Below are 27,108 nucleotides of genomic sequence, written 5' to 3'. Positions count from 1 at the left end.
AAAGACTTTGGACTTATATTATAATTTTTGAAACAACCGGGTCTGGAAAAAAGACTTTGGACTTATATTATAATTTTTGAAATAACCAGGTCTGGAAAAAAAGACTTTGGACTTACATTATAATTGTTTTATTAACCGGGTCTGGAAAAAAGACTGCACTTTTGTGCTATATCATGGACCTATTACAATAGGTCCATCGCTATATGAATGCATTACTACAGGATTTTATTTTAGAACGGATTCGCCAAAAATCCCTTCAAATTTATTACATTTGTGGGTAAAGTCATTATTACATTTGTGGGCGATCAAAAATTATTACATTTGTGGGTAAAGAGCATTATTACATTTGTGGGTGAAATTATTACTTTTGTGGGTAAAGTGTTATTACATTTGTGGGCATTATTACATTTGTGGGTAAAGTGTTATTACATTTGTGGGCGTTATTACATTTGTGGGCGTTATTACATTTGTGGGTGCAACAGGCCCCCCCCCCCCCCCCCCCGGCCAAATATCTCACGAAATTGCCACATATGGCTTACAACAAGAGATATAGAATTCTAAACTCTATTGTCTGTGCAAATTATTTGAATTATGATTCTTTTCTTTTCTTAATGCTATGCTCCTTTCCCCTCTCTATCTCTTTGATGTCTATATAAATACAAATTTTTGATGGTTTTTAGTTAGCAAACCATTTATTATTACCTACCAAGTAGGTAATAGAGAATATGAAAATAGCGCAATTAGAAAACAGACAAAATTGCATAATTGTAAAAATGAGTTTTAGCGATGATTATCTTACACAGCAAATCAGTAGTCAATCTCATTTTTACATTACTGGAGGAAAAACTTTATATCATTTTACAAAATACAAAAAGTACAAGTAGGAATAACATCATCAGCTTGGTCATTGCATATTCATGAGAACATGAAGTCACAGAACTGTTTTTGAAACAAAATTTATAAGACCAAGTATAAGTCCCCTTACCTTTTGCATCAAAGAACTCCTCATCTGAGCTGTCCGAATCCTGCTGTATGCTATCCATATGCCAGTGAGCTAATGTGTGGCTATTGGATTCTCTAGAACCTGAAACAGAATAGGATAAGGTAACATAATAATAATATTAATAATAATATGATGATAATAAAATAATAATAACAATAATAATAATAAAAATGATAATAATAATAATAAAAAATAACTATGAGAATAAGAATAATGATAAGAAGAAGAAGAAGAAGAGACTTCATCCAGGGTAGCCTCAAAAACGTTCTACCAGCCGGGCCTGCTTAACATGACAAGATAATGAAGATGGTGACGTTGACAATGATGATTATGATCATTACGATAATGATGACAATGATGACTATTATAACGATGAAAATAATGATGGTGAAGGATAAATCATAATCATCATTAGTAATGACCATCTGAAGTTGTTGAAACAAAACAAAACTATCACTGAAGTCATACAGACAAAATGAATGACTACATACAAAATTATGTGTATTCACCAGATGCATTACACACACAATGAAGGGTCGCCTGGATGCATTTTTCTGAATCAACACCAATCATCAATCTCCATTTAATATGACTTATAAGTTCACATTGCACTTGAATATGTTGCAGGACATGAAGAATATCTGCTGATATATCAACCAAGCTCACTGCTGAAGGTTCTGCATCATTCAGTATTCTGCAATAAACAAGGCATAATTGCCTTCAGGAGGATAACTGTAAACTACAACACTCTCTTCTGAGAGTATTCCTCTTCTCCTCACTTCAAAGAAAGATGGTCAAATCTGGGCCACTTTTCTGCAACCAACCTCAAGTTTCAGCCATGTTAATGCTCCATGCCACTGCTTGATTCCAATGCAACTGGATATGTCGAACACAGTCTGCACCTGCCACTAGCTTGCATCTGGTGAGCAAAATACATCAGTCGTTCATACCAGGCATGCGTTCATACGGGGATGGGGTGGCGCTGAAATGTGGTGTTTAAAACGTAACTGGCTGATATATACGGCACAAACAAGGAGGGTAAGGAGTACACTAACCTTATCAATATTCATACCCAAATCAAGTGTGCATAATGAATTTTTCATTTCGTGAGGGCTGCATTAGAATGTAACATAATGCATTGTCAATATTGTATAATTTAGACCATGATAGAGGTTCTCTAACCATATTGGTCATAATACGAGAGATGTGATCAGACATAAGAAACTCTTTCACGTCTTTTAACTCCAGGGCCAAGTTGATTGATGAATATTACCGCGATAAAAACAGGATCTAGTCAATCAACAATATCAATTAGGTTCAAAATCTTGTTTGCCAAACATACCACATTCTAAATGAAAGACGTAACTAATGTAGAATATGAATGACGTGGCCAATATGGGATTACGAACATGCCCCTAGGCTAACAATGGTAACGCATAATGACATAATGAAATCACAAATGCAGCCCGGTCCCTTGACTCTGGTAATTCTAGCATCAATGTGAATTCATTTCTGCACGTAGTACACTACAAGCCTCCTAGAAGATTTATTTCTCATATAAATGCAAATCACATACATGTATCATGAGGTAAAATGTGCATCTCAACGTGATAAACTTCAGAGTTTTTTAAGGGGACTCTCCCTGTTTTCCCCATCTCTAATTCAACACAGCAATTTTGATAATTTATTGAAATTGAAATTGACACTGATGGGCCCTTTCAGACTTGAGAAAATAAACCTGATGAAACTTAAATGGAAATGCTTCAACAAGGATTGAAGTTTGTTGGAATTTAAGGACGTTCCACAGTTAAAATTAAGTCAATGTCATTTTCACCAAATTTGGCAGAGAGTTACTTTGGTATCTATGCATTATGAAAATGCAAAAAATAATATAGGTTCATGTGCTTTTTTTTTTTTTGCGAGTCTTCAAAGTCGCCGTATTTGAATGATATGCAATCTTGCGCAATCAAGAGAATTATGCCTCTCTTAGACCTCACGTATTCACCAAATGAGTTTAAATCATCTTTACTCAGTGGATACCGCATCAAATTTTCAAGATATATAACAAAGTGTATACCAAAGAAAGAGAAAGTCTTTTATTTGGTAAAACTATATCTATTTGGACATATGAATTTGTTTCGCCCAATTTGTCCAGCTAAAATCACCTTACAATACGTGGTTTCCAACTGTGCGCACAGTTGATATGCGCGCATAGGGCGGGTGAACACGCAGAGCGAGCAAAGGCGAAGAGTTGGGCAGACGCTTCCATTATAACAAAAAGGGGATGTTTTGCCCTGTGTAAACAATACTAATTATGTACGGGACAATCCAGTGCATGGAGTGTCACTGTCACAGTACAGACACATTCTTTCACATTCCTCACATTCTTTCACACGCACCGTAACTTCGTAAGTGCTCCCGGCCCAGACTAGACGGGTACTCAACACCCCTATTTGCCGTTGGTACAGTCTACTGACCGTTCAGCTGCACAGGCCACGGCACAAAAACAAAACTAATACGTGTGAAGGGGTGTGAATACTTCCAAATAAACGAAGTGCACGTTATTTAAATGCGATATTAATTCATACTGTTCGCTCTACAGATGTTATTTTTCATGTCTGTAATATTCAAATTAAAAAATGAAGAGAAAAAGTGGAGTTTGCTAACCATTAAAATGACAGTTGTTTCCAGGCCACTGCACTAGTTGCCCACACGCTATAGGTTTTGTGTGTAGTAATCGCGACTGCGGTTTCTTCCCGTTTTGGCTAATCTTCTAAGGGAACATCTGATTAGACGTGAAAAATGACGGGATGAACTTTTATCCAATCCAAATGACCCTTATATCAGAAAAAAGCTGAAGTAAGACTCTTTATTTTGGCGGTTCTACCAAAGGTTCGTCTGCTACCGTTTTCAAGTAACACTGAGATGAAAACCCCCTAAGTGAGAAAAACAAGCGAATTTCACACATATCGCGCTCAAAAAGGGGGAAATAGAGCAAAATGTTACTTTAGAAATGTGAAAATTGACGAAAATAAGTTATTTCAAAATTAAGTAAAAAATATATTGTGGGGATGAGAAAATTTTGGGGATTTTAGATCTGGTTCTGCCAAAGCGATTTTCATACATGATATTATGTTATTGCAATAGTAAGCGACTAATTCACGATTTTTCCCATAGGCGTAACGTTATGATAATTGTGAGTTTGGGCGGCGCTGACGGGTGATCGCTTAACTGAACCATGAAATTCATATGTCAGCAGCACCCTTATTTGGCAAGAATGGTGCAAAAACTCGGAAAAAACAAATCTTCAAATATGTGAATCTACTCAAAAATTAAAAAAAGTATTTTGTAAGCTGCACTTTTTTCAAAATCCATGTCATTTTCATCAAATTCGGCTAAATTGTAGAGGAATGCATATCGAAGGTGTAGGGAAGTTAAAAATATTGGGATCATGTGCTCGTTTTTTAACTATGAGTGTCCAAAGTGATATGAATTGGCATGAAAATCACCCAAAATGCACCCGAAACGTGCAAAAGTCTAATAATGCCGTCTAAAATGCGAATGGTTCCATAGTTTTGCCCCCAAACATTCAAAATCCATGTAATTTTCATCATACTCTCCAGATTTTTAGAAGAATATATTCTGAAGACATTAAAATAACAAAAATATGGGGTCCATGTTCTTGTTTTTAAACTATCAGTGTCTAAACTGTTGCGAGTTGGCTTGAAACAGCCCAAAAATGCGCAGAAAACGGGCAAAAGTCTAATACCGTCCATAATGTCTAAGACACGAATGGTTCCTTAGTCCTGCTCCCAAACAATCAAAATCCATGTCATTTTCATCATACTCTCTAGATTTGTAGAGGAATATATTCTGAAGAAGTTCAGACATTTAAACTATGGGGTCCATGTGCTCGTTTTCAAATTATCAGTGTCCAAAGTATTGCGAGTTGGCTTGAAACAACCTAAAATGCACCAAAAACAAGCAAAAATCTGTTAATACCTGTCTAAAATGCAAATGGTTCCGTAGTCTTGCTCCCAAACATTGAAAATCCATGTCATTTTCATCATACTTTGCACATAGATACTTTAGCACCTGAATATTCCAAATATGCAAAAATGAACATGGGTCTATGTGCTTGATTTTTTGCTAGAGAGCTTCAAAATTACCCCAAAATGAATGATGTTCTTAAGAATTGCACATCCAAAAGAATTTGTCATTTTTAGACCTCAAGAGATCACAACAATTAGTTTAAAGCCCTATTACTCGGTCAAAATCCATGAAAATTTCATCAGATTTTGCAATATGATTAATAATTGTATCTGTAAGATGGATAATCTATATTGCTGTCAATTGTTTGCTCATTTAAGTCTAACAACACTCTCAGTTCTTAGAAATTGTGGGGAAAGGTACTCAACCTCAAAAATTTCAAATTTCAATAACAAACTTGAGAAGTAAAAGAAATGCTGCACTTTATTCAAAACATGTAATTTTCACCAAACTTTGCAAAGTTGTAGAGGAAGGTATACCTAAGAGGTGCAAACATTAAAAGATATGGGTTCATGTGCTTGTTTTCAAACTATCAGCACTCTTATTAGAGCAAATTTGCTTCTTAAAACACCCGAAAACGCACCAAAAGCAGTATCTTTGTGAGGAAAAATTCTGAACCACTTTTCCATTTATTCAAACTCAGGGTCATATTCATCATACTTTGCAGCACTACAGAGAAACTATTTTGAAATTGTAGAGGAATAAAAAAAATGGTCCATGGAATAATTCCAGTTTATTAGCTTCATAAAATAACACATTATCTGCAGTTAGTGCAGATATAAGGAGAAAAATCAGCTCACATTACCTACAGCTGATTAAATCGCCAGTTCATCCATTGTGACGTCAGCGCGCACAGTGTAAAATATGCGTAGATCATGATGCGCACAAACATAACTGTGGAACGTCCTTAATTGCTCCAACGTCCTCTCCAACTGTGTTGTTAAATATTACATCTATAGTTTATGTAGATTCTAATCAGCTGTCAGACAATGCCCCATCAGGTAATCAAAGCTGCAAGGATAGCATTTGTTATATTCTAAGTTTTGACATCACCTTAGTACATGTAACTGTGTTGAATTATGAATGGCCATGGTATATTCAATGAGATGTCATTATAAGCTGGAAAATAAGGTAGTTTGCTGGATGTACACGCTTGTATCTACGCTTAGATTGCATCAATATTTATTACCATCTCATTCTTAAAACCAAAGTCTGATTTTTGAAGGGCCTAAATATGTTAAAATTTCTTGTTTATACTAGCAAGACAAATGAAAAACTAAGATACTGTAAAAACTTACAGATTAAACTCGTCCTTGGCAATTAATGTCATTATGTCTTACATGAAGTGAATGAGGGTGTCTCCTTTGCCTGCAAATCTTTAGCCAAATGCTGAGAGAGCACACACACAAACTGAATGCATGACATTTAATTAAAAAAATTAACCACTGGACTTTAATACTGCAAATATTTCAGAAATACACTAAATTCATCCAAAATAATGAGTGTAATTTCAAATTATATTTCTCATATATATCTATATCCATGATTGATAATTTGATGCTATTCAGATCATATTCTTTTTTGCTGCAAATAACGAAAGTAATTTTCATAACAGTTCAAATAGAGAGTTTATTGTTTTTTAAGGAGTTAAACAAAAAAATATTTGAAGTTCCAAATCATTGATTCCATACAAGTATTCAAATAACACTTCAATCAAATTTTCTTTGTTTTTTCATTCTACAACAAACATCAAAATCAGAATTTTAATCTGTATGAATCAATTGTCTTTGTGATTATGAAATGTATTGGTTGAATGACAATATGCAAACAGAAGTTCATTCATTACTTCATTTTCTTATGTTACACCCATACCCAAATATAACAAGTGAGTTATGAAGAAGTCCCGGAAAGCGAGATGTTATTTGCAATAAAGGTCAGCCACGCCCTTCTCATTAAAACATATAAGCATGAAGAAACTTTCAACGGTCTACGTACATTTAAAAATATACCCCCCCAAAAAAAAATCTAGTCTTAGCACTCAATAGGGAATTATATATATGGTGGCGGAATAGCAAGTTACTTACTTATTACAATGAAAATTAATGAGTAGCTGAAATAAATAAAGTTACTGAAACCATCTGGAATAATTCTCCACTTAAATCTGTTGAAGCACTTGATAGTTTTATAAGAGAGCATTTGTCATTTTGCTACCTAAATTCTTTTCTCTGATTCTGAGGTGAATAAAATGAAGGGAAAAAATATGCATAAATGAGAAAATACATAATCTTATAACGATAATACAGAGAAGGTACTATGAACATATCATCATCTTTGCCTGTATGTACATCTGCATTTTTTGAAGTTTTGCCTGTAAAGAAGAGTTTAGTTTGCAGCTGTACATCACACTATATACAGTGTATACTATGACAGCATTTGAAGTTGTTGCAATATGTGTATAGTGTGGTTTTCATACAACACAGAACTGTATGAGAGGAGAGTGTGTTGACCGGAGGGGGTGAGAGAGATGGATTCTCAATAATATGAACCGGAAAAAAAAGAGTCGTTTAGCTGAATGTCAGGTTTCCATGGCAATCACAAAGCCAGTGACGTCAAGCACAATTATCCCAGGGTTACAGGGAAAAAATATGGCAGGAAAATAGGGTAAGAGAAATGACTTAAACATAAAGATGAGGCATAGAGATTGAAAAAAGACAGACACATAGGAACAGAGTGAGAAAGAGATGCAAAGAAAAAGAAAGAAAGAAAGAAGGAAGGAAGGAAGGAAGGAAGGAAGGAAGGAAGGAAGGAAGGAAGGAAGGAAGGAAGGAAGGAAGGAAGGAAGGAAGGAAGGAAGGAAGGAAGGAAGGAAGGAAGGAAGGAAGGAAGGAAGGAAGGAAGGAAGGAAGGAAGGAAGGAAGGAAGGAAGGAAGGAAGGAAGGAAGGAAGGAAGGAAGGAAGGAAGGAAGGAAGGAAGGAAGGAAGGAAGGAAGGAAGGAAGGAAGGAAGGAAGGAAGGAAGGAAGGAAGGAAAGAAAGAAAGATAGAAATAAATAAAGAAAGAAAGAAAGAAAGAAAGAAAGAAAGAAAGAAAGAAAGAAAGAAAGAAAGAAAGAAAGAAAGAAAGAAAGAAAGAAAGAAAGAAAGAAAGAAAGAAAGAAAGAAAGAAAGAAAGAAAGAAAGAAAGAAAGAAAGAAAGAAAGAAAGAAAGAGAAACAAACAAACAAACAAAAGAGAAAGAAACAAAAAAGAAAGAAAGAAAATCAAAGAAAGAAAGAAAATCAAAGAAACAAACAAAGAAAAAAGACAAGAATGCCATACAAAAATGTATGAATGAATGAAAAAAAAGATTTACACCAAAATAGAAACAGAAGCTCAATACCAAAATAAATGTATCACATGTGACTCTCTCTATAATGAATGAAAGTAATCAAAACACAAGCAGGATTGGTAAACATGAAAATTGTTGAATGTGCCATTAAATGAAAGACAAAAAACCTTATGTGAATGTGATAGGTAAATGGGATCCCCCTTGTCAGTTTGGCCAGTAGCTTGGACCAACGACCTTGTCTGTTCTTAAAAATATTTGTACATGTAAAGAGAATGAGGAAAAGGAGATGGCTGAACAGACAGGTTAGCTTTGTCATTATGGATCTCATCAAGGAACCTGGCATTGATGCAATTAATCCTGTAAGATTATCTAGAAGATTACATCCAGTTGCTTCCTAACCTTACGTTACATGAAAATGGGGGGGGGGGGGGGGGGGGTACTCACATCATCAAGTGTACAGGAATGTGTCAATGGCTGAATAAAAATCCTATGCTCGGAATACTACATGGGGGAAATAATTCCTTCAATATGGAATACAATTTGGAACTCTTACTATTAATTCTCAATATTATTTACCCTTTTATTCTTATCATATAAGTGCTCACATCTCTTGTAAGAAACTATTCCCAAGTACCCATTTTTTATTCCTGCATATTTCACATACATACAAAGGACAAGTTGGGGGAGCTTGCAGACAGGACAGCATTCCCACCACCACTACCACCCAAGTGAGCATGGAAGAACCTGGACATCACTAGCTGTTGTCAGGTGGTGAGATGGATGTGCCTTCCTCTGAATATTTCATCATTGTCACATGTCTCAATTACTTGCATGGTTACTCAAGTATATACTGAGCAATATTAGGACCATCCATTATCCCTTTATCAAGGTGTCTAGCTCATGGGGGTAATAGGATGTGAGTGAGAAGAGCTCAGCTGAGACCAATGACTTGTTATATTACATGATGCTGTACAAACCCTTTCACTGGGGGGAGAAAACTCATTTCTGATGACCATCAAACCAACTGAATGCTTTTCGGACCATGTTTGATGAAGACCTCTGATCTTAATCTGTTTCTATACTCAATTAAGGTCCACATTTAGTCACGTCCAAATCTAACAATGAACACCATCTGCACGACTGTTCAAACCCCTCCACAGCATTTGTTTTCTTTGGCAAGGCATCGATTTTCATTTTGCCTCTCTCCATCCAGGTGCTCAACATGTGTTGGGTATCTTGAGGCATGTCTCAGTCTCAAGATATATATTTAGAAGATATAACTTCCTGATTTTTGTCTCTAGTAAATGGATGTGTCTCAGAGGCAGAGAAGAAAGCTTTGACTGTTAAATCATTCACAACCACAACCACAAATTGCCTGGGTGTAAGCTCCATAAATGAAGGAATGTTCACTAGAAATCCACACTGCGAACAGGTGTTTCTACGGCTGAATAAATCTATGAAACTATAGTGCAATGTAACAACATGAATGGGTATTTAGTTGAATTCTTGATATACGGACAATATCCAGGAAGATAAGTGTCTAAATCGACTGTTGTGCTAGATGATTGTAGAACACAGGATTTACAGGTATCATTTTGGTGCCAATGACAGTTTCAAGGTAAGAGTAAACCGAAAGGAATATATAAAAAGAAAGACACAGGTACTAAGAGAAATATATATATGCTCACTAAACTACAGCATAAAAAAATATAAGATGTAAAAGTTGTAAAGTCAAACTGACTCATTAAATATGCATACAACATTCTGTGCACACCTTTCGCTTTTGCGTGGCTTGTTAATTTGTTTTCAAATGCTGATCAGTGAAAAAAAATCTCCGAACGATGTTCAAAATGACTACTCCTCAAAAAACAGGTTCCGCATGATCCCACTTACAATGCTTGTTAAACAGCTATACTTACACTTATTGCTACTGACAAGTTAGGCAACCAGAACTTAAAATGACTTTAAAATCCTGTTCATAGCATTATCAGGGTAATTTTATTTGACTCCCTCAAGCAATTATGTGTCCACAGAACTTACATTTATCAGGCACACTTCAATCATAAGTAGAACAACTTCCAAGGAATACATTCTAATCAATTATTCTTTTAAAAAAATACTAAAATGAATCTCACCTCTACTTTCTGATGATAATCTACTGGATAATCTCCTCTTTGCCTTAGCAGCGGCACTCTTAGCTGAACTCTCTTTTGATGAAAATACTGCCTCCTCTAGTCCAAAATCACTACCAACAGAATCTAATCTACCATCATCTAGTCTGCTTTCTGATTCAGATTCCGATGCAGTGGTCGCGGAACCATTACTGTGCTCAAAACGCTTTCTTGATGCCATACTATCAATTCTGGAGGAGTAAGAGAAATAGTAAAAGAGATGGTAGTAAAATAGTTTATATATTTCAAAAGACAAATAAGATATTATGATAATAGGTGTGTCTGTGATCTCCATAGTGTTGAAGACAGTTTTTAATAACGGAACATGATAGTGAAGAAAAAATAATTTGCATCATGGATTGTTTATGAATTTAACAGCATGTTGCAAGAACATAAAAGCTAAAATAGCACCCACGCTAATCAGAGCAAATTAAAACAAAACCAATCAACCTTCAGTGTTATCAGATTGTTAAAATCAACCAATTCAACAAAATCTACAAATACTCGATATCAGAATGGTAAGAAGTACATAACACTAAGAGAATATACAGATCCAGACAAGCGAAACATGGCTTTATATATTTTGCTTCTGGTTTGCTAGAGTACATATCAGGGCATGAATAATGCAGTTTGGAACTTCATGATACCACGTTAACATGACGTCAGCAAAAAGAATTCAAACATCATCCTCTTCACTTGTGGAATTTAAAGGGTAGTCAAAGCACAATTGTATAGATCCAATAACTAGTTACAAGTATTTAAAGATGATTCTGACCTTCATAATATTATCATTTTCAATACATCTCCATAACTATAATCAATGCTTAAAAATAAATAGTGAGTGAGTGATGTTATCAGTCCCCTCATTTGCATACCAACCAGGATGTGAATATAACTGTTATGTGAAATTAAGCGAAAGTTAAAAATCTCATAACTTTTTTATTTTATATCCGATTTTGATGAAATTTCAGTGTCATGCTTGTTGGATTTTTCTCTTTTTATTTAAATTATCTTTTTGTTAAGGTGGACTTTTCGTCAAATTTTTTTAAAATTCACTTATTACCTTTCCAAATTTACTCTACCATGGTCAATAATTCTGATCAGTTTCCTTTAGTTTATCATATTTTTTTTCTTCTGCATCAAACTAACCGTGTTAAACAAATATTACGATTTATACCTACTGTTTTTAACAAAAGTTGTTCTTCCAACCTGAAAGCCTGCCACAGGCTTGTCACACATAACAACTTACGCAAATCGAATTCAAAGTTTTGAGTTGATATAATTACTAACAGTTGATAGGAATACCTTTTTCACAAGGTTCCTTCGAAAGAAACATACATAAATTTGAATCAGTGAACAGGCCTTTTTAAATCGAAAGAAAAAAGTATTAAAAGTTGATACCTGTTTAAAACGTTCTGTACAGGAATCTCTTCATCCATGTGAGCTTCTGCCATACGCTCCTGAAGCTCCTGGGCTGCTTCTCTCTCAAGCTCTCTAATATCATCTATACACAAACCATACCACTCATCCTGCCAACACCAAGCCTGACGATGAGCTAAGAACATTGTCTTCTTCAGAGCTGTGAGGGTCCGAGAGAGGGAAAGAGGTGGGAGAAGGTAAATGAGAAATGAGAGGTAGACAAGAATAAGAAACAGGGAAAGGGAGAAGAGGATGGGGAATAGGAGATAGAGGGAAGGATTGGCATCAAGAGATAGAAGAAAAAAAGATTTAGGATGAGAGGAAAACAGAAGATAGAGAAAATAAGGCACAAGAGAGTGAGAGAAAGGAGAAGAAAAGATACAGGGGATGGTAGGAAAGGGAAGGTAAGAGAAAGTGAGGAGAAAAGGGCAAACAGCAGGAGAGAGAGAGCAAGATACAAGTGAGACACAGAGAGAAAGGAAAGAAAACAAAAGAGTGAATAAGACAGAGCAGATGGAGGGAAACAGCAAGACTTGTTTACATTACTGTAATTAAAGTTCGATAATCAAGTTTCAGGCCACATTCTCTGAGGGCAGTTAGTTTGAAGGGACAAATGACTATTTAGACCCCGTTCTCATATGTCCTTAAAACTAGTTTAGTGGAAACTAGTTATTATGTGTTATGGGAACACTCAAATCCGTCTTGGAAGTGATCTTAAAAGTGGTTTACCAAACCACCTCGCATATGGTTTTCAAGACCACTTTGACTTGTAAAACTGGTTTAAGCATAGGTGGGAACACAACTGTTCTTCAGGAAGCCACCTTCACAAGAAGTACGAGAGAGTGTGCATGTTGGGTATACTACTCAGTACGCACTGTGTGTAGAATGCCTACACTACAGTTTCAAATTTTGCACAAAACATGTGACTCCACTGATAGCAATAATAATAATAGTCAGTTCTTGTATAGCGCATAATACATTATGAATAACGTCTCTATGCGCTTCCAAAGGACGTGGATATTCAACAAGATCACTATTCATGTAGTCCCAGAAACCAGTTCAGGAGATGCTGATGACGCTAGCAAAAGCAATTGTCTAAACTGGTTTTCTAAGCTGGTTTAAGGGAAACTAGTTCAAGAATATATACTGAGAATGGGATCTTAGCCAGCACAAAATGCCTATTCACACACAGGGATTTCAAAAACCTTTCTTTTTTTAGCAAAACCTTTATTGAAACCCTCAACATTAAAAGCTTGTTTTAATACCTTCAAATTCAAGCCTCTTCTTCTTCCTTACATCCTCTTCCTCTTCCTTACATCTTGATAAAAACATACAGGTACTTTCAATTCAAATGGAAGGTACAATAGAAATACATGGAAGGAATAATCAGAATATTACAGAACAGCAAGCACATCATCCAATAATAAATGACAAATAACAACTTACAATATAAACGGCGGCCAACAGTACGATTTTTACTTTTTAAATTTGATTAGCAGTTTTAGTCATAAGAGAAAACATTCAACAAGGAAATGCAGAGTCCTATGTTAAACTTGCTATACAAGAATATAATATAATGAATTACTACGGACTAGGGTATTGGGCTGTTCGGAAACATATTCATAAAATCTCATTTCATTTTGTTTCATCTTTTTTACTAAGTGTTTCAATCTGTTTTATTCCCACATCTGAGTTCCTTTTCTCCAATGTTCATATCCAGAAAAAGCCAATTTCCAAATATTGGATCACACCTGATATAAAATTGACTTTCAATAACTAATTGTATATTATAGTCTTCTTGGTTATTAGTCTTGTAATGTGCAAGGGATTTCCCATACACATTTTCATATGATATTAATGATGAAGAAAAAAAAAATATATAAAAACAGAGATACACAGAGGAAGAATGTTTTCACTAGTTCAATTCTGGATAGTTTTAATCATATTAGTCTGATATGCCTGCAGTGAATTGTATGACAGATGTCAACAGGCAATGAAGAAGGTTTTTTGAAAGCTTCATCAGTCCCTTACAGATAGATTGGAAAGAAGGGTAAGGATGGTATGATAGAAATAAAATGTGGTAAAGGGAAATTATGATCATGACAGGAGATGTAAGCATGTGCCAATTTAAAAAGGCTCCCCCCCAACTATATTTGTCAATATTTTTAAGTGTCCCCTGTTAATCCTGGATCCAGCCCGGATAGCAAGAGTCACTGCGTGTTAATCATGGAAATAAAGAAGACAGAGTGATAAACTGAAAGGTTTCAGGAAGGAGAAATAAATTGAAAAAAATTGCAGGGAATCATAATGACAATTTGTGGAAATGATGGTCAATATGAATAGGTGGAGGGGGCATTATAAGAAAGGTAAAGTGAGTGTAGGGAGCGAACAGGAGTGTGAAAAGGGAATAATTCCCATTTTAACCTGACCTACATTCCTGCGGTAGTACTTGAACTTGAAGAGCTGATCATGGCAACAAAACAAGATTCCAAAGAGAAGATGGGTAAAGTAGGTCAGGAAGAAGGAGGGGGTGTAACGTTGGTGTAGAGGTATAAAGGCGTTGAAACGTCCTTTTTTACAAGGAATTTTACCACCCCCCCCCACCCCCTCTGAGGTTTTCTTGTGAATGTACAATAAATCAAACTGAATCTGAACAGTACAAGTATGAGATTTGATGCCATTTCTCTACTTTACCCACTGTCTTTAATAATATCAAGGACAATGTGATACATTAATACTGACAGGCAGGTGATAGGGTTAGATTATATTTCATTAGATTGAAGAACTGGGAAGTTTAAGGCCGAGATCATTGATGTGCCACTTCCGCAACTTGTGGTGTTCAATCAGTTTCAAATTGAAACTCTATCTTATTCAAATCATTAAGAATATCTTCCTTTATCACTCCTTGTCCTTCTGTGTCTCTCCCTTCCCTCTCTGCCTCTCTACCCATACCCTCTTTGCATGTCTGTTTGTCTTTTTTTACTCTCTCCCCTCCCCTCTCCATCTCTCTCTAATCACACTCTCTGTCTGTCTGTTGTTCTCTGTTTCACTCTCTCTCTCTCTCTCTCTCTGGGTCTGTCTCTTTCCCTCTTTGATTTCTCTCCATCATGATCCCATCTTTCTATGTAGATATCTTTCAATTGCAAAGCAAAGATTCAGACAGCCCAATAAGATGGCTCTCCATCACATAGAAGTGTATATATTTCACAAACTTAAAATGATCACTACCAAACTATTAGTAGATGTGTCATAGTCGAGTAATGAAAGCACAAATGCAAGTATCATGGCTATTAAAAGGTATTTGAGCTAGGAATTCATATTGCTTCTTTACCATAATACATTATATCTAAGGTACAATAGAAATACTTGTGAGAGTCTTTAAAAGTAAATAATAAAAATGAGATATGAACTCACCAACATCATGGATGAACTTCTCTATTCTGTTCTGCATACCCCAGTACCTGAATTCAACCCTGCAAAGCTTGTAGGCGCACATGACATCTGTACAACCATACTTGGGCAAGAACTCATCCAACTCATCTACCTCCCTCCAGTCATCGTTGAGAGGGCCTCGCCCGGTTTTATTGGACTGGAAGGTCCGAGGGTCATCCTCTTTGACATAGTCCCCGCTAGCAATGGGGTCATTCACAAAGTCAATTAAATCTGGAAGAAAAATAAGACAAACAGAATGATGTCATTGCTTTATCATTCTGCGAAATGTGATTTTTTTTTCAAGGAATCATATTTTAATGGTCATTTCATTTGTTATCTCAATAATAATATCCATGTACCACACTCTACTATAAAATGAAAGTCTAGTTGACAAAAATTTCTTTACTTTTTTCAAAAGTGTAGTCTCATCATTAAAATAATAATAATAAGCAAGCATTTAAATCGTAAATATAAAAAAAATAAAAATATAACTGAAGGATATGAATTCCCCTACACTATCATGAAAACAAAATGCAATATATATGCCATTACTATGGCAACGCAGTAATGAATATATATAAAAATCATCACTGTGTATGTCTTCATTCAAATACCAATGTACAAGCCAAATCTCATGAGCATTGGTTTAAATAGATGCTCTGGGCTGGAAAAAAATACAGCTAAATAAATAGAGTAAAATTCACAGAGCAAAATGCTGAAAATTTCATCAAAATATGATATCAAATAACGAAGTTATTGAATTTCAAAGTTTTGCAATATTTTGGGAAAACAGTTGTATGCACGTCGTCATGAATATTCATTAGGTGGGCTGATAACGTCACATCCCTACTTTCCTTTTTCTTATGTTATTACATGAAATCATAATTGTTTCATTTTTTCATGCATGTGTGAATCATATGTCTCCATAACAATGAAATAAGTTGCAGCGATGAATATCTAATGCACTATTCAGTTGTTAATCAAATTTTTTAGTTCTTGGAGGAAAAAAAAAAAAACCACCTAATTTCATATAATGAAATACAAAAGAACGAGTGGGGATCATCAGTTTGCTTATTGAATATTCATGAAGACATGCCTAGAACTGTTTCAATGGAATAATATAAAATCTTAAAATTGCCATAACTTTGTTAGTCATTGTCCAATTTCGATCAAATTTTCAGTGTATTATTTGTCTGATTTTCCTGTATCTGTTCAAATCATACTATTTTCAGCCTGGAGCACCCCTTTACTATTATTTAAGTAAGAAATTTGATTTCCAATTTATCCCAGATTTATTGCCAAAATATGCCATTACCATTGCAAAACTATGCTTGACACATTAAAAATATATTTTGCATGAATTAATTCTATTACCAATGCCTGCAGTGAGTCCACATTGGGCAAAAACTGTAAAAATAGTTTGATCTACAAGATTTGCAATGTTCAGACTGCCTGACCAACTGCCTCTGGCCATCCAACTTAACGCTGATTCCTACATCCCTATTAAACTTAATTTGGCGGGGGTACACGTATTTATTTTAACAATGTATAAATCATAAAGAAAATATAATGAAACAGCCCACTCACCTATATATCTACTTTTAGCTTCTCCACTGGACAAATTAAAAACATTATCCTGATGACCCGCATCTGGTAAGTACTTCGTTTCTACTTCTAAGGAAAATTTCTCAATAAAAGGACACGTGTAACGTGTCTTCGTATAAGGGTACGCATTCCACGACTCTTCTTCAACCCGTAATGCCGTTTTCGGTAATATTGCACGAAACCAACCTGGAAGTAAAAAAAAAAACTGTGATAAGATGCGATGATTTACAAAATCCACTACAAAAATCTTATTAATCATTTAAAATTAATCTTGAAAAAATTATATAGAAATCACAAAACAAAATGAAATTAAAGACATGAAAATTTTTTGATTTGTTTGATATCTTTTTGGTAACTCATTAAAAAAATATAGGGTAATGTGAACTCCAAAATTTATTCAATAGATGAAGTACATGTAAGTAAAATGCATGCAATACGCTTACTTATTCAAACTTTGTAACAATTACAAATTCTTCACATCTCATTTAGCCCCTTTCTACAGCATCATCTTACAATTTTTTCCCTTCAATGACAAATATTGCATTTTAATGCCATCCTGCTACTTCAGAAGTTCAGAGTACCATGGAGAGTACTTTATGACATCACATTCCACTACTATATGTTTACATTATGATGTCATCATAACATAAATCTCAGGGGATTCCTGTCTCCCAACAGTTCATTTAGTAGTGTCATGTACATAATTCAATCAGGCTGATTATCTCACAAAATCCATGGAGAAATTCGATTATGAGTGAATGGAGGAAAACATCTCAATTTAATTATTTATCAAAATGGGTAATACTATTAACATTTTTGAAAATGTATGAAAATGAAACAAGCTAGGACCATAAAGAGTTACAACAATAGTAACTTAAGGCAACTACCATGGTAACATGGCTCAACAGCCAATCAAAATCAATGCTTCCGTGATTAATTGCCATAATTGCAAAGTTACAATAGTCATAACTCTAGGTTTATGAAACATGCCAAAAAAAGCTATTTTAAAACTGATAAAATCTAAAGAATAAACAGCCCAACAGGTAAATTTGTTTGTCTAAGAACTGAATTTTTGAAATTTCTGTAAAATCCTTAAATATATTTAGAAATGCTCAATTCACCAACTGCCAGGAATGTCTCAACTGAAAAATAAATCCTCTCCATCAAAAGTTCAATTATTCAAAAAGGTATCACTTCTTTTTACAAGATTAATCTATTTTTACTTGAAAGATAAAGATTCGGTGGAGTGAGAGATGGTATCTTGGATATATATTGAAATACTTTGTCAGCTGGTTGGCATGATAATTACAACAATGGTAATGTTCATTTATCAATTTAAAAAGCAGGTGATGTTTATTTGAGCAAGATATGTTTAGAAATCACTAACATATTAAAGACATTGAATAAATATAGAGGTTTGTGCATGGGTTCTGCAAAAAAAAAAATTGAAAACCAATATAAATCTGAGTGCTGTAACAACTGTGTAGGGAGTTGCTTGTTTAAGTGTCTGCTGTGCTCTATTGCAACGTATGGTCACCAGAAAGCTGTCCAGAATAATAGAATGCAGCACTTACATTGTATTAAGTGCTATACAATTGTTGTTATTATGATTATCATTATAAATATCAGATTGTAGGCTAATCACTTGCAAGAATCTTATGCTGGAATTCAGACAATTTGACAATATTTTGAATCAGTTTTACCCCAATGTTCATTTTGATTTGATTTCACTTCACCTTAATAGTGTGAAAATCAGACTTTATTTGTTGGCTGCAAGAGCCTTGTTTTGCCAAATCTGGTCATATTTCTTCTTATAGAAGCTTTTTGCTAAACCTGTTATGTGAGGAAACTCTGAGCTTCTGGCACTTGAGAAAAGGTCAGACTGAGGAAATTTGTTTGAACAGATGAATCTATAGGCTGCCTCTAAAGTGCTCCACATGACTACTCCCCGGGCTCCTTGTCAGTAAAACATCCCTAAATATCTGATAAGATAGCATGGAAGGAAGCTACAAAAATAAAACCTCTATACTATACTAAGAAAAAAACTACATAAACTGAATCAGAGCTACATACTAATGAAATAGAAAGTATCCGATTCATATCACTGCAAACGTACCTGACACTAAATCATTACCTCATAATTAATGTTGCTTTAAGTGTATGTGTTACCCAAGGTGATAAATTGTTGGTTTAGTTCTGTTCCAACATGACAATAAGCTGACAAATAAAATGCATATCTAGCATGTAAACAAGTTTTGTGTGAGCAGAAATTCATGCCATGGAACTGCTTTCCTATTTTCAAATTTTGAATTTATGTACAAAAGATTATATTATCCTTTCTGAATGTCTTTGATTTCTTCCGAATCAGACCGTTGCAGACGTTTTCGTGAAGCAGCATCAGAATTGTAAAGGTAACTTAGACAAAAGCTGCAGTCTCCATCTGGGCTAGATGATACTCAGTGATGACCATTTTGTTTTTGGCGGGCCGCACCAAATTGTCTCATGGGTGACATCAGCCCATAGATTCAGAACCCAGGCTCTAGAATAATCTCCACATAAAAAAAAAAAAAACCTTCCCTCCATCTCCTTATGAATCCCTCTTCTCCCCATTTGCTCATCAACCCCCAGTCCCTCTAGATTAAATATGCATTCAAATGCCCCCTCCCCCTTTTCTTTCTCCCAAATCATCTCCTCTCCTGCTGCTCCCAACTCACTTCCTGCTCCTCCCATGCAATGCCTCTCCTACCCTTCTGCTCCAACCTATTCTTCACCCAAATCATCTCCTCTCCTGCTGCTCCCAACTCCCTTCCTTCTCCTTCCATGCGATGCCTCTCCTACCCTTCTACTCCACCCTCTCCTTCTCCCTGGGCCCTCTCTCCTTCTTAACGTGTACCTTCCGTATGCGATACACTTTACTTGGATATTTGTGAAGCGGTGCGGTGTGGCCCAGTGGATTACTCTCCGGACTTTGAAACAGAGGTCCGTGGGTTCAAATCCCAGCCATGGCATATTTTCCTTCAGCAAGGAATTCACCATATTGTGCTGCACTTAGGTAGAAATTCCTTAATTGAAATGCGTGTGTTGTAATTATGGACGCCAAACTAAAGCCGGGGTAATAATATCCAAGTCCTTTGTAAGCGCATACGGATGTTATAATCATAATGTGATATGCGCCTACAAGAACTTTGTATTATTACTATTATTTAATTGTCCAGCTCCTTAAGAAAAATCTGCACATTCAACTATACCCCCCCCCCCCCCTCCTACTCTTCTACTCCCAACTATCCCCCCCCCCCCATTCCTCCTCCTGCTCCTACCCACTCCATCACCTCCCTCTTGTTCCTTACCTGGTAAATGACTACCTATGTGATACACTTTATGTGTATACTGTCCGGTCCCTCCTGGGCCATCTTCATAGGGTTGGTTTATGAGTATCTCCACTCCACTACCTGCTCCTTTGCTCTCCTGCCGAGACTTTTTCTACAAAAATAATGAAATTTCAAAAAGAAAGATAAAGAATTTAGTGAGCTGAATTATTTTGATCAACTGTAATGTAGACAAGGAAGAAATCAAACAGAGCAAACTCCAATGTTTCATAAGTTGAATCTTCCCAGTTTAAATTTAAAGGTCAACTCCATCCTAAAAAAGTTCCACTGAAGAGAAATAGTGAGTGTGACATCATCGGCTTTCTCATTTGCATAAAGCCTGTGTGGTACTTACGACTGTTTCATGAAATTAAGCAAAAGTTATTTAGTTTCCTACTTCACATCTGATACTTATTATTTTCTATGATACTTATCAGATTTTTCTCTTTTTATTGAGCAAAAATTTTGTTTGCGTGAACTTGCCCGCTTTAACAAAAATTGAAAAAATGCCCATACTGTAGGCGAGGTGCTCGAGTATTTCGCTGGGGGAGACGGCCTAAAGGTGATGCTATATTTTTCTTAATTGAATACTAGGAGTAATATATTACCTCCATCTCTCATTTCAATACTCTTCTTACTTACATGTAAATAGACAGATAGAATGACTGATAAATGAGTAAAATAAAGGTCAACATTTAAAATAGACAAACTAAACAATGCAGGGAGATGGAAGAGAGATAAACAAGTCTTACATACTACCCACCAACCATCATGTCTGCACATCACCCATGTCTATAAATAAACTCTAATTATAATTCCATGATCTAATGAGCAGCTCCTATACAGAAATTATGCACATAATAGTCGCCAACTCGCACGAACATGTTCATAATAGATATCAATTTAAAAGAAGATGGGACCAAGAGCATATGGAAAAAGTTGATAACAAGTTCTTTATTTCATAATTTTTTATAGATACATGTAACTGTCAGGTAATATTTACTAAAAGTATTTGCTACACTCTCTTCCATATCTGTTAGTATTTGAGACTGAGGGAATCATCAATCATCATGCAAATTTTTTTTAATGGATTTTAAGCTTTCTCTTTCTGGGGTGGATTGATAGGGAGGGGGACCAAGAATTTTTAAATCTTGACTTTCCCCAATCGGCCTCTCAAAAGGGCCATCTGCTACAGCCCCAGTTTTCAAATTAGCGCGCTATTTCTGATCTGGCAAATTATTACAATCTGAACAATCTCGAGATTATTTGTAATGGAGACAAAATTATCGCGCTAGTTCGCTGGATTAATTTTCGAGATTGCAATCCCAAGTCACTCTATTTTACAAATTATCCCGCTAATTCGCAAGTGCAGACGCACTCGGGATTATTTATTCACGGCGTCAGACCATAATGCATCGATGCCTCGCTCGAGCAGGAATCGCTCTTCTTGCAATGGTGGAGACGGGGTTTCTTGAATCTCAAGATTAATCGCGAAAAGGGCCGATCAAGTTAAAATCCCGAGATTGAGCAAACTCGGGCTGGTGCAGCGCTGCCTATTGAGCTAAAATCTGTTTGGTGTTGGTTGCGGTGGTACATGTAAGCATATTTTAGCTTAATTTTTACAAACAGGATGTTTCTTATTCTAGCACTTTCTGTAACAGGAGGCATGGACTCATTTGACTATAAAAAATTAGTGCGATTGAGCAGAAATTTTTAATTAACTGAAATGGAAAAAGGGAAATTTGTAGAACTCAAATCAAATACTGCGACTGTGCAGCAGGTGCTGAAAATGTTTTAATATATAGACCTCATAACGGGACATTTTATCGTGCACTGTTTAAAAATCATAAACAGGATGTGTAAATAAAACTTAATGTGCTAGCTGAAATACTTTTTGCATAAACACTTCAAAATTTTGAGACTTAAGCATCATTTAATCCTCTATCACATTCAACAGGTAATGCGAAGGCAAGGAAAATTTGATTCAGTGACAGGAAAGATTTTCTATTTTCCAATTCGTCCCTTCACTTTATCTTATTCACTTTTCTTTCTCCTCTCCTTCCCTTTCTATTTTTTAAAACCTTTTTTTTGTGCCAAAATAAGGGGGGAGGGGTGGGGGTCGCATACGCTTCAACCCCGCCCCCGATATGTCGTCTTACTAATGATAGGAAGGAAAAACATTTTCACTCTCTTTTCCAATAAAATAATTCCATTCTTGGAGTTGGAGCAAGAAAAGAGTAACTTTTGGCCTTCTCGTACAACGTCACATTAGGCATACTCTAAAAAAGCGCACCACCTTGCACTAGTTGCTCACTATTTTAGAGTTGTTATATTTGTTTATACTGTGTTAACAAAGCACAAGGTAAAATTACCTCTTTCTAGATCCCATTCTTGTTAACATGAATGAAGGTAATGTTACACCTAACCTTGTTTAAAGCTGCAACAACTATTTTTACATGCTGTTTGTACCAGTGACAGACCTGTGTTTCTTTGAGCGACATACGAGTTACTTACATGTAAGTGACTGCTACATGTACCTATTCTGTTGCAGGGCTGCATATTGATGCAGTCAAATAAACAAAGATGTGACTCAAATGCCAAGGCTTTGTAATGATTTTTTTCTCCCTATTTTAGCATATTTACAAGTTGCCATATTTTTGTATTTTTTCATGTGCAGGAATCATAGAAATTCAAATTTTGACGATGATGGACAAGTCATATGCACACTTATCAGTGAGCAATATTCCCATGAAATAAGACATTTTACAATGAACTCTGTTGAACTGGAGAGTAAAGTTTGGATGTGCAATAAAGTCTTTTAAAAACATGAAAATAGAATTGAGAACACTCTCCATCAATTCAAAAACTTTTTGATGTATAAATCATCTTCCTGAATTTTTTACACACAAAAAAAATGTTTTTCAATTGAAATATCATTTTGTTGCAAATTGAAATATTGTTGTACAAAGACTTCTGCTCTCTCTTCCAAAGCCCAGAGTTATTCACAAATGAACCTATTTCAAACTACATGTATGAGACTGTAAACATAACTCGTGGTTATTTTAAGCTTTTTGCCCTCTCCTGTGCTAAAGATGATTAGAATTTCAAAACAATACACAATTTAATTTTCCAAAGTTCTACTATAGCCAACCAACCACATGTTTATTACTACAATAACATGCAGTGTTTGATTGGAAATCCCACTCACGAATGTTTTAATAATATCACATATTCATGGTCACACTCTCTCTTCTTCAATTTCTGTACCATGAGCAACATCGCTGTAGAGTGATTGGTTAAGTGTAGTAACAAACAAAAATAGGGAAAAACTCATGTTAATCTAGGAGCACTTCTGTGCATGAAAATTGCTATTTTTTTTTACCATTGGGTTAGGTACCTTTGCAAAATATAATCTGCATTCCCGAAATTGATTTAGTTTTTACATACACTGTGACGATAAAGCACTAAATATCCAGTTCTAAGCATCAACATCAACAGTAAAAATATGCAAGTGACCCACATTTAAAAATCTTTCTTTTTTTACTTTTAAAATGGTTATATTTGATGCAGAAATGTGCCCTACAAAAACTACATGCACATGTAGATTGGTGCATGTACCTGTACATTTGGGCATTTTCTGACAATGTAAGTTCTGTTTGTCCAGAATATGCGGAGACATACAATTTATTTGTCCATGATAAATGCAGGGATTTGAAATAATTCGTTCATTGTACATCAATTGCTAAACACTTATTTTAATGGTATTTGAAAACTCACAGAAAACATTTGAGACCACTCTCTATCATTAACGCCTACGCAGATCAATATCTAGTTTTGTTTCTATCTACCAGCTCCTCTGACTAACCTTACATAAATTAATCCATCATCCACCTCCACAAATATCATACCTGAAAGATCATTTTTAAAATTACATGCTTTATTCAAGTCATATTCCAGAACAAAATCACACAAAAAACAAGCAATTGATTTCAAATAATTTTGATGATTGAATCAGAATTATAATTGATGATGATGAAAATATAGAAATCTCTTGTAATAAACCTCATGTCTATGACAAAACCTCATTTGTATGGGTAATTTTAAAAATGTCAAAACCATGACAAAAATACTTTTCAACAGCCTTGTGAGCATGGTTCATGGTGAAAAGGGTACATATTTATTTCACTCTAAAATAAAAGCAGAATAGCCTACTTAATATTATTTAGAGTGGGGAAAAATGTGACAAAATATTTGTTTAATAGGGTAATCTGAAGTCCTTTTTGAAAATCAATTGACAGGCATAGTGTCCACCTTGTAATGGTAGTGACCCCCTAACCCCCCTGGTTGATTCATGTTTGACTTTCATCAAATATTTGAAAAAGTAGGACAGTCAAAGAGATATGATAACAAAGATCCTGAAATTGTAATCATCTTATTTCTACAAAAGTAATTTGACACCAATAAAGAGGATCAGAATTCACTCTCATGTGCAATACATCTTTTGTTTCACCAGGCAGTAAACTAAAATGGATAACAAACTTCTTTCTTTTAAAATGTACAAAAAAAACCTTTAGTTTTCCATTTTGGATCGAGTGGGTGAAATCAGTGTACCCTTTTTCTCTCACTTTTTTCTCTTTGGGGTATAACTTTAACAGAGATAATGTGGAGATAAACCACAGCCATGTCAGAAGTTTTTTATATACATGATGATAATATTCTGGAAAACAATGTCAAATTCAGTAAAAAAAAAGTTTATAAATCTACAGGAAGAATGTGAAAATTGGTAAAAATCAATGGGCAAGTCAACCCCAATGATAAATATTTCTGAAAATCCATTAAAGAATAAAAGAGTAGTAGAGTACACAAAAATCAATTTTGAACACTTTGTGACATCATAATTATGCAAGCAGCAGCTCCATATTAATAATAATAATATTAATAATAATAATAATGACAATAATAATAAAAAAAAAATAATAATAATAATAATAATAATAATGATGCTGATGATTAAAACTATATAAAAGATAGCCTTTAATCTTCTTCATGAGTAAAAACAAGAACTTCCTCAAAAATCTCAGAGTTTACAATAGAAATGCTTTCCAAGAAAGCCTTTTCTACAGTGAAAGTTTGGTTTATCCCTTGGTTGATACTGAGCAAACATAATCCTAATAACATCTTTAATGCATGAATCGTTAGATAATATCTTTCTTCTTAGAGGATCGAAATCGAGGTTCAACTCTCATTTTCCAAGAATGACTATTCTTAGACACCTTAAAAGGATTACATGAAATGCACAAAGGAAAGACTTCTCTCAGTTATTGATTTGGTAGGTCATCATTTCTAAGAAAGGGACACAACAGCAGTAATCATCACTCGGCAAACATTTCTTATTTGTGGTGGTATGAGGATGATATCCTCCATGCCCCCTATTGAAGACAAAAATCAATGATTCTCCAATTCCACTTTCAAAATACATGTACATATGTATGATAGGGTATTTAGAGACGATGGATCACATACAATACATGTATGATAGGGTATATGATTTAAGATGATAGATCCAAATACACGTACATGTATGATAGCATGTGATAAGATGGTAACACTCCATACCCACGGGGAGGGGCACTTCCATTGACCAAAAAAACATGTAAAAAATGATTTTTTTTTCAAGATAGGGTATGTTACGTACGTAATGTAATAAGGGTGTCAAAAACACTAAAATAATGAAAAATGGGTATATATTTCGCTAGGAAAACTATGTGTTTACGGTCCAATTTACGAGGGTATAAAAAGTCTAAAATACTTTATAAAGGATGTACTTTTTGCCCCCAACACTAGATCTATGTATTTATCTTAATTGTTATGTCACGGATGTGATCACAACAAATAAGATATCGTTGTACTCGTTAAGGGGGTCAATTCAGGGAATAATTGTCAAGGGCAACACATGATATTAAGTGTTGTATTTGCTTCTAGGCCTATACATGTTTTGTCACTTTTTTTAACTTAAAAAATACAAGAGATTATCATCACCTCTTTATAAATGGGACAATCATTCTCCAAACATTCAAATTACCTCAGAAAAAAAAATCTAGATCCACTGCATGGTCTATGTCTGATAAGCACTTGTGACAAAGAAGCAATCACAAGTGACTAATTTGATTTCACTTTCAAATAGCAATAAAATATCATTGATTACCTATGTACATGTAAGATTTAGTAAGATTTGTTTTAAGATTTATTTTTACATGGGGATATATTTTTCATAGAAGTGTTATGTTTTTCTAAAAACTGAAACTAAAACTGTGAATTGGATAGTTTTCCTCTGTTTTCTTTATAAAACTAAACACACCTAGAGCGCTACACATTACAAATATGAAAAAAAATTGAGCAATCTGTAAACACAATTTCATAAACAAGGCCAGATTGTGTATCATCCACCCGTGACAACATGACATGAGGTTGCCCCAGTACATCCATAACAAAGGTTGATAAGAATTTCACAAAATAGGATGGCAGGCAAAATTAATTTTCATTTTTGTAGAGTGTTTTAGTGAGACATTAAAAACGCATAATTTGGTCCGCATCAATTTCCCATTTAATACCAGAGCGCATCCCTAAAATGACGGAAATCAGATGAATATTCCATAGGCTCCTGTACAAAACTTGCTGTTGAATTTGAGACCGTATTCAACAGTCTAGTGTGCATGAGCGAATGCGTGAAATATAC

At 35.0% G+C, this 27,108-nt stretch overlaps 1 protein-coding gene across 1 annotated transcript; it reads right to left on the bottom strand.

The window, feature by feature from the left end:
- Nucleotides 1-589: 589 nt before the first annotated feature.
- Nucleotides 590-20,986, bottom strand: LOC129253666 (membrane-associated phosphatidylinositol transfer protein 1-like). Its single transcript, XM_064095899.1, has 8 exons — nucleotides 20,981-20,986; nucleotides 20,355-20,487; nucleotides 16,990-17,193; nucleotides 15,385-15,633; nucleotides 11,953-12,130; nucleotides 10,516-10,742; nucleotides 986-1,084; nucleotides 590-648 (listed from the first exon to the last, which is right to left on the bottom strand). The coding sequence occupies exons 1-8, from the start codon at nucleotides 20,984-20,986 to the stop codon at nucleotides 590-592; spliced, it is 1,155 nt and encodes a 384-aa protein (XP_063951969.1).
- Between the last annotated feature and the right edge of the window lie 6,122 nt (nucleotides 20,987-27,108).

Source organism: Lytechinus pictus, chromosome 2 (assembly GCF_037042905.1).
Source record: "Lytechinus pictus isolate F3 Inbred chromosome 2, Lp3.0, whole genome shotgun sequence".
Lineage (NCBI taxonomy): Eukaryota > Metazoa > Echinodermata > Echinoidea > Temnopleuroida > Toxopneustidae > Lytechinus > Lytechinus pictus.
Note: the sequence above shows the minus strand (reverse complement) of the source record. Positions and strands in the feature narration are given on the sequence as shown.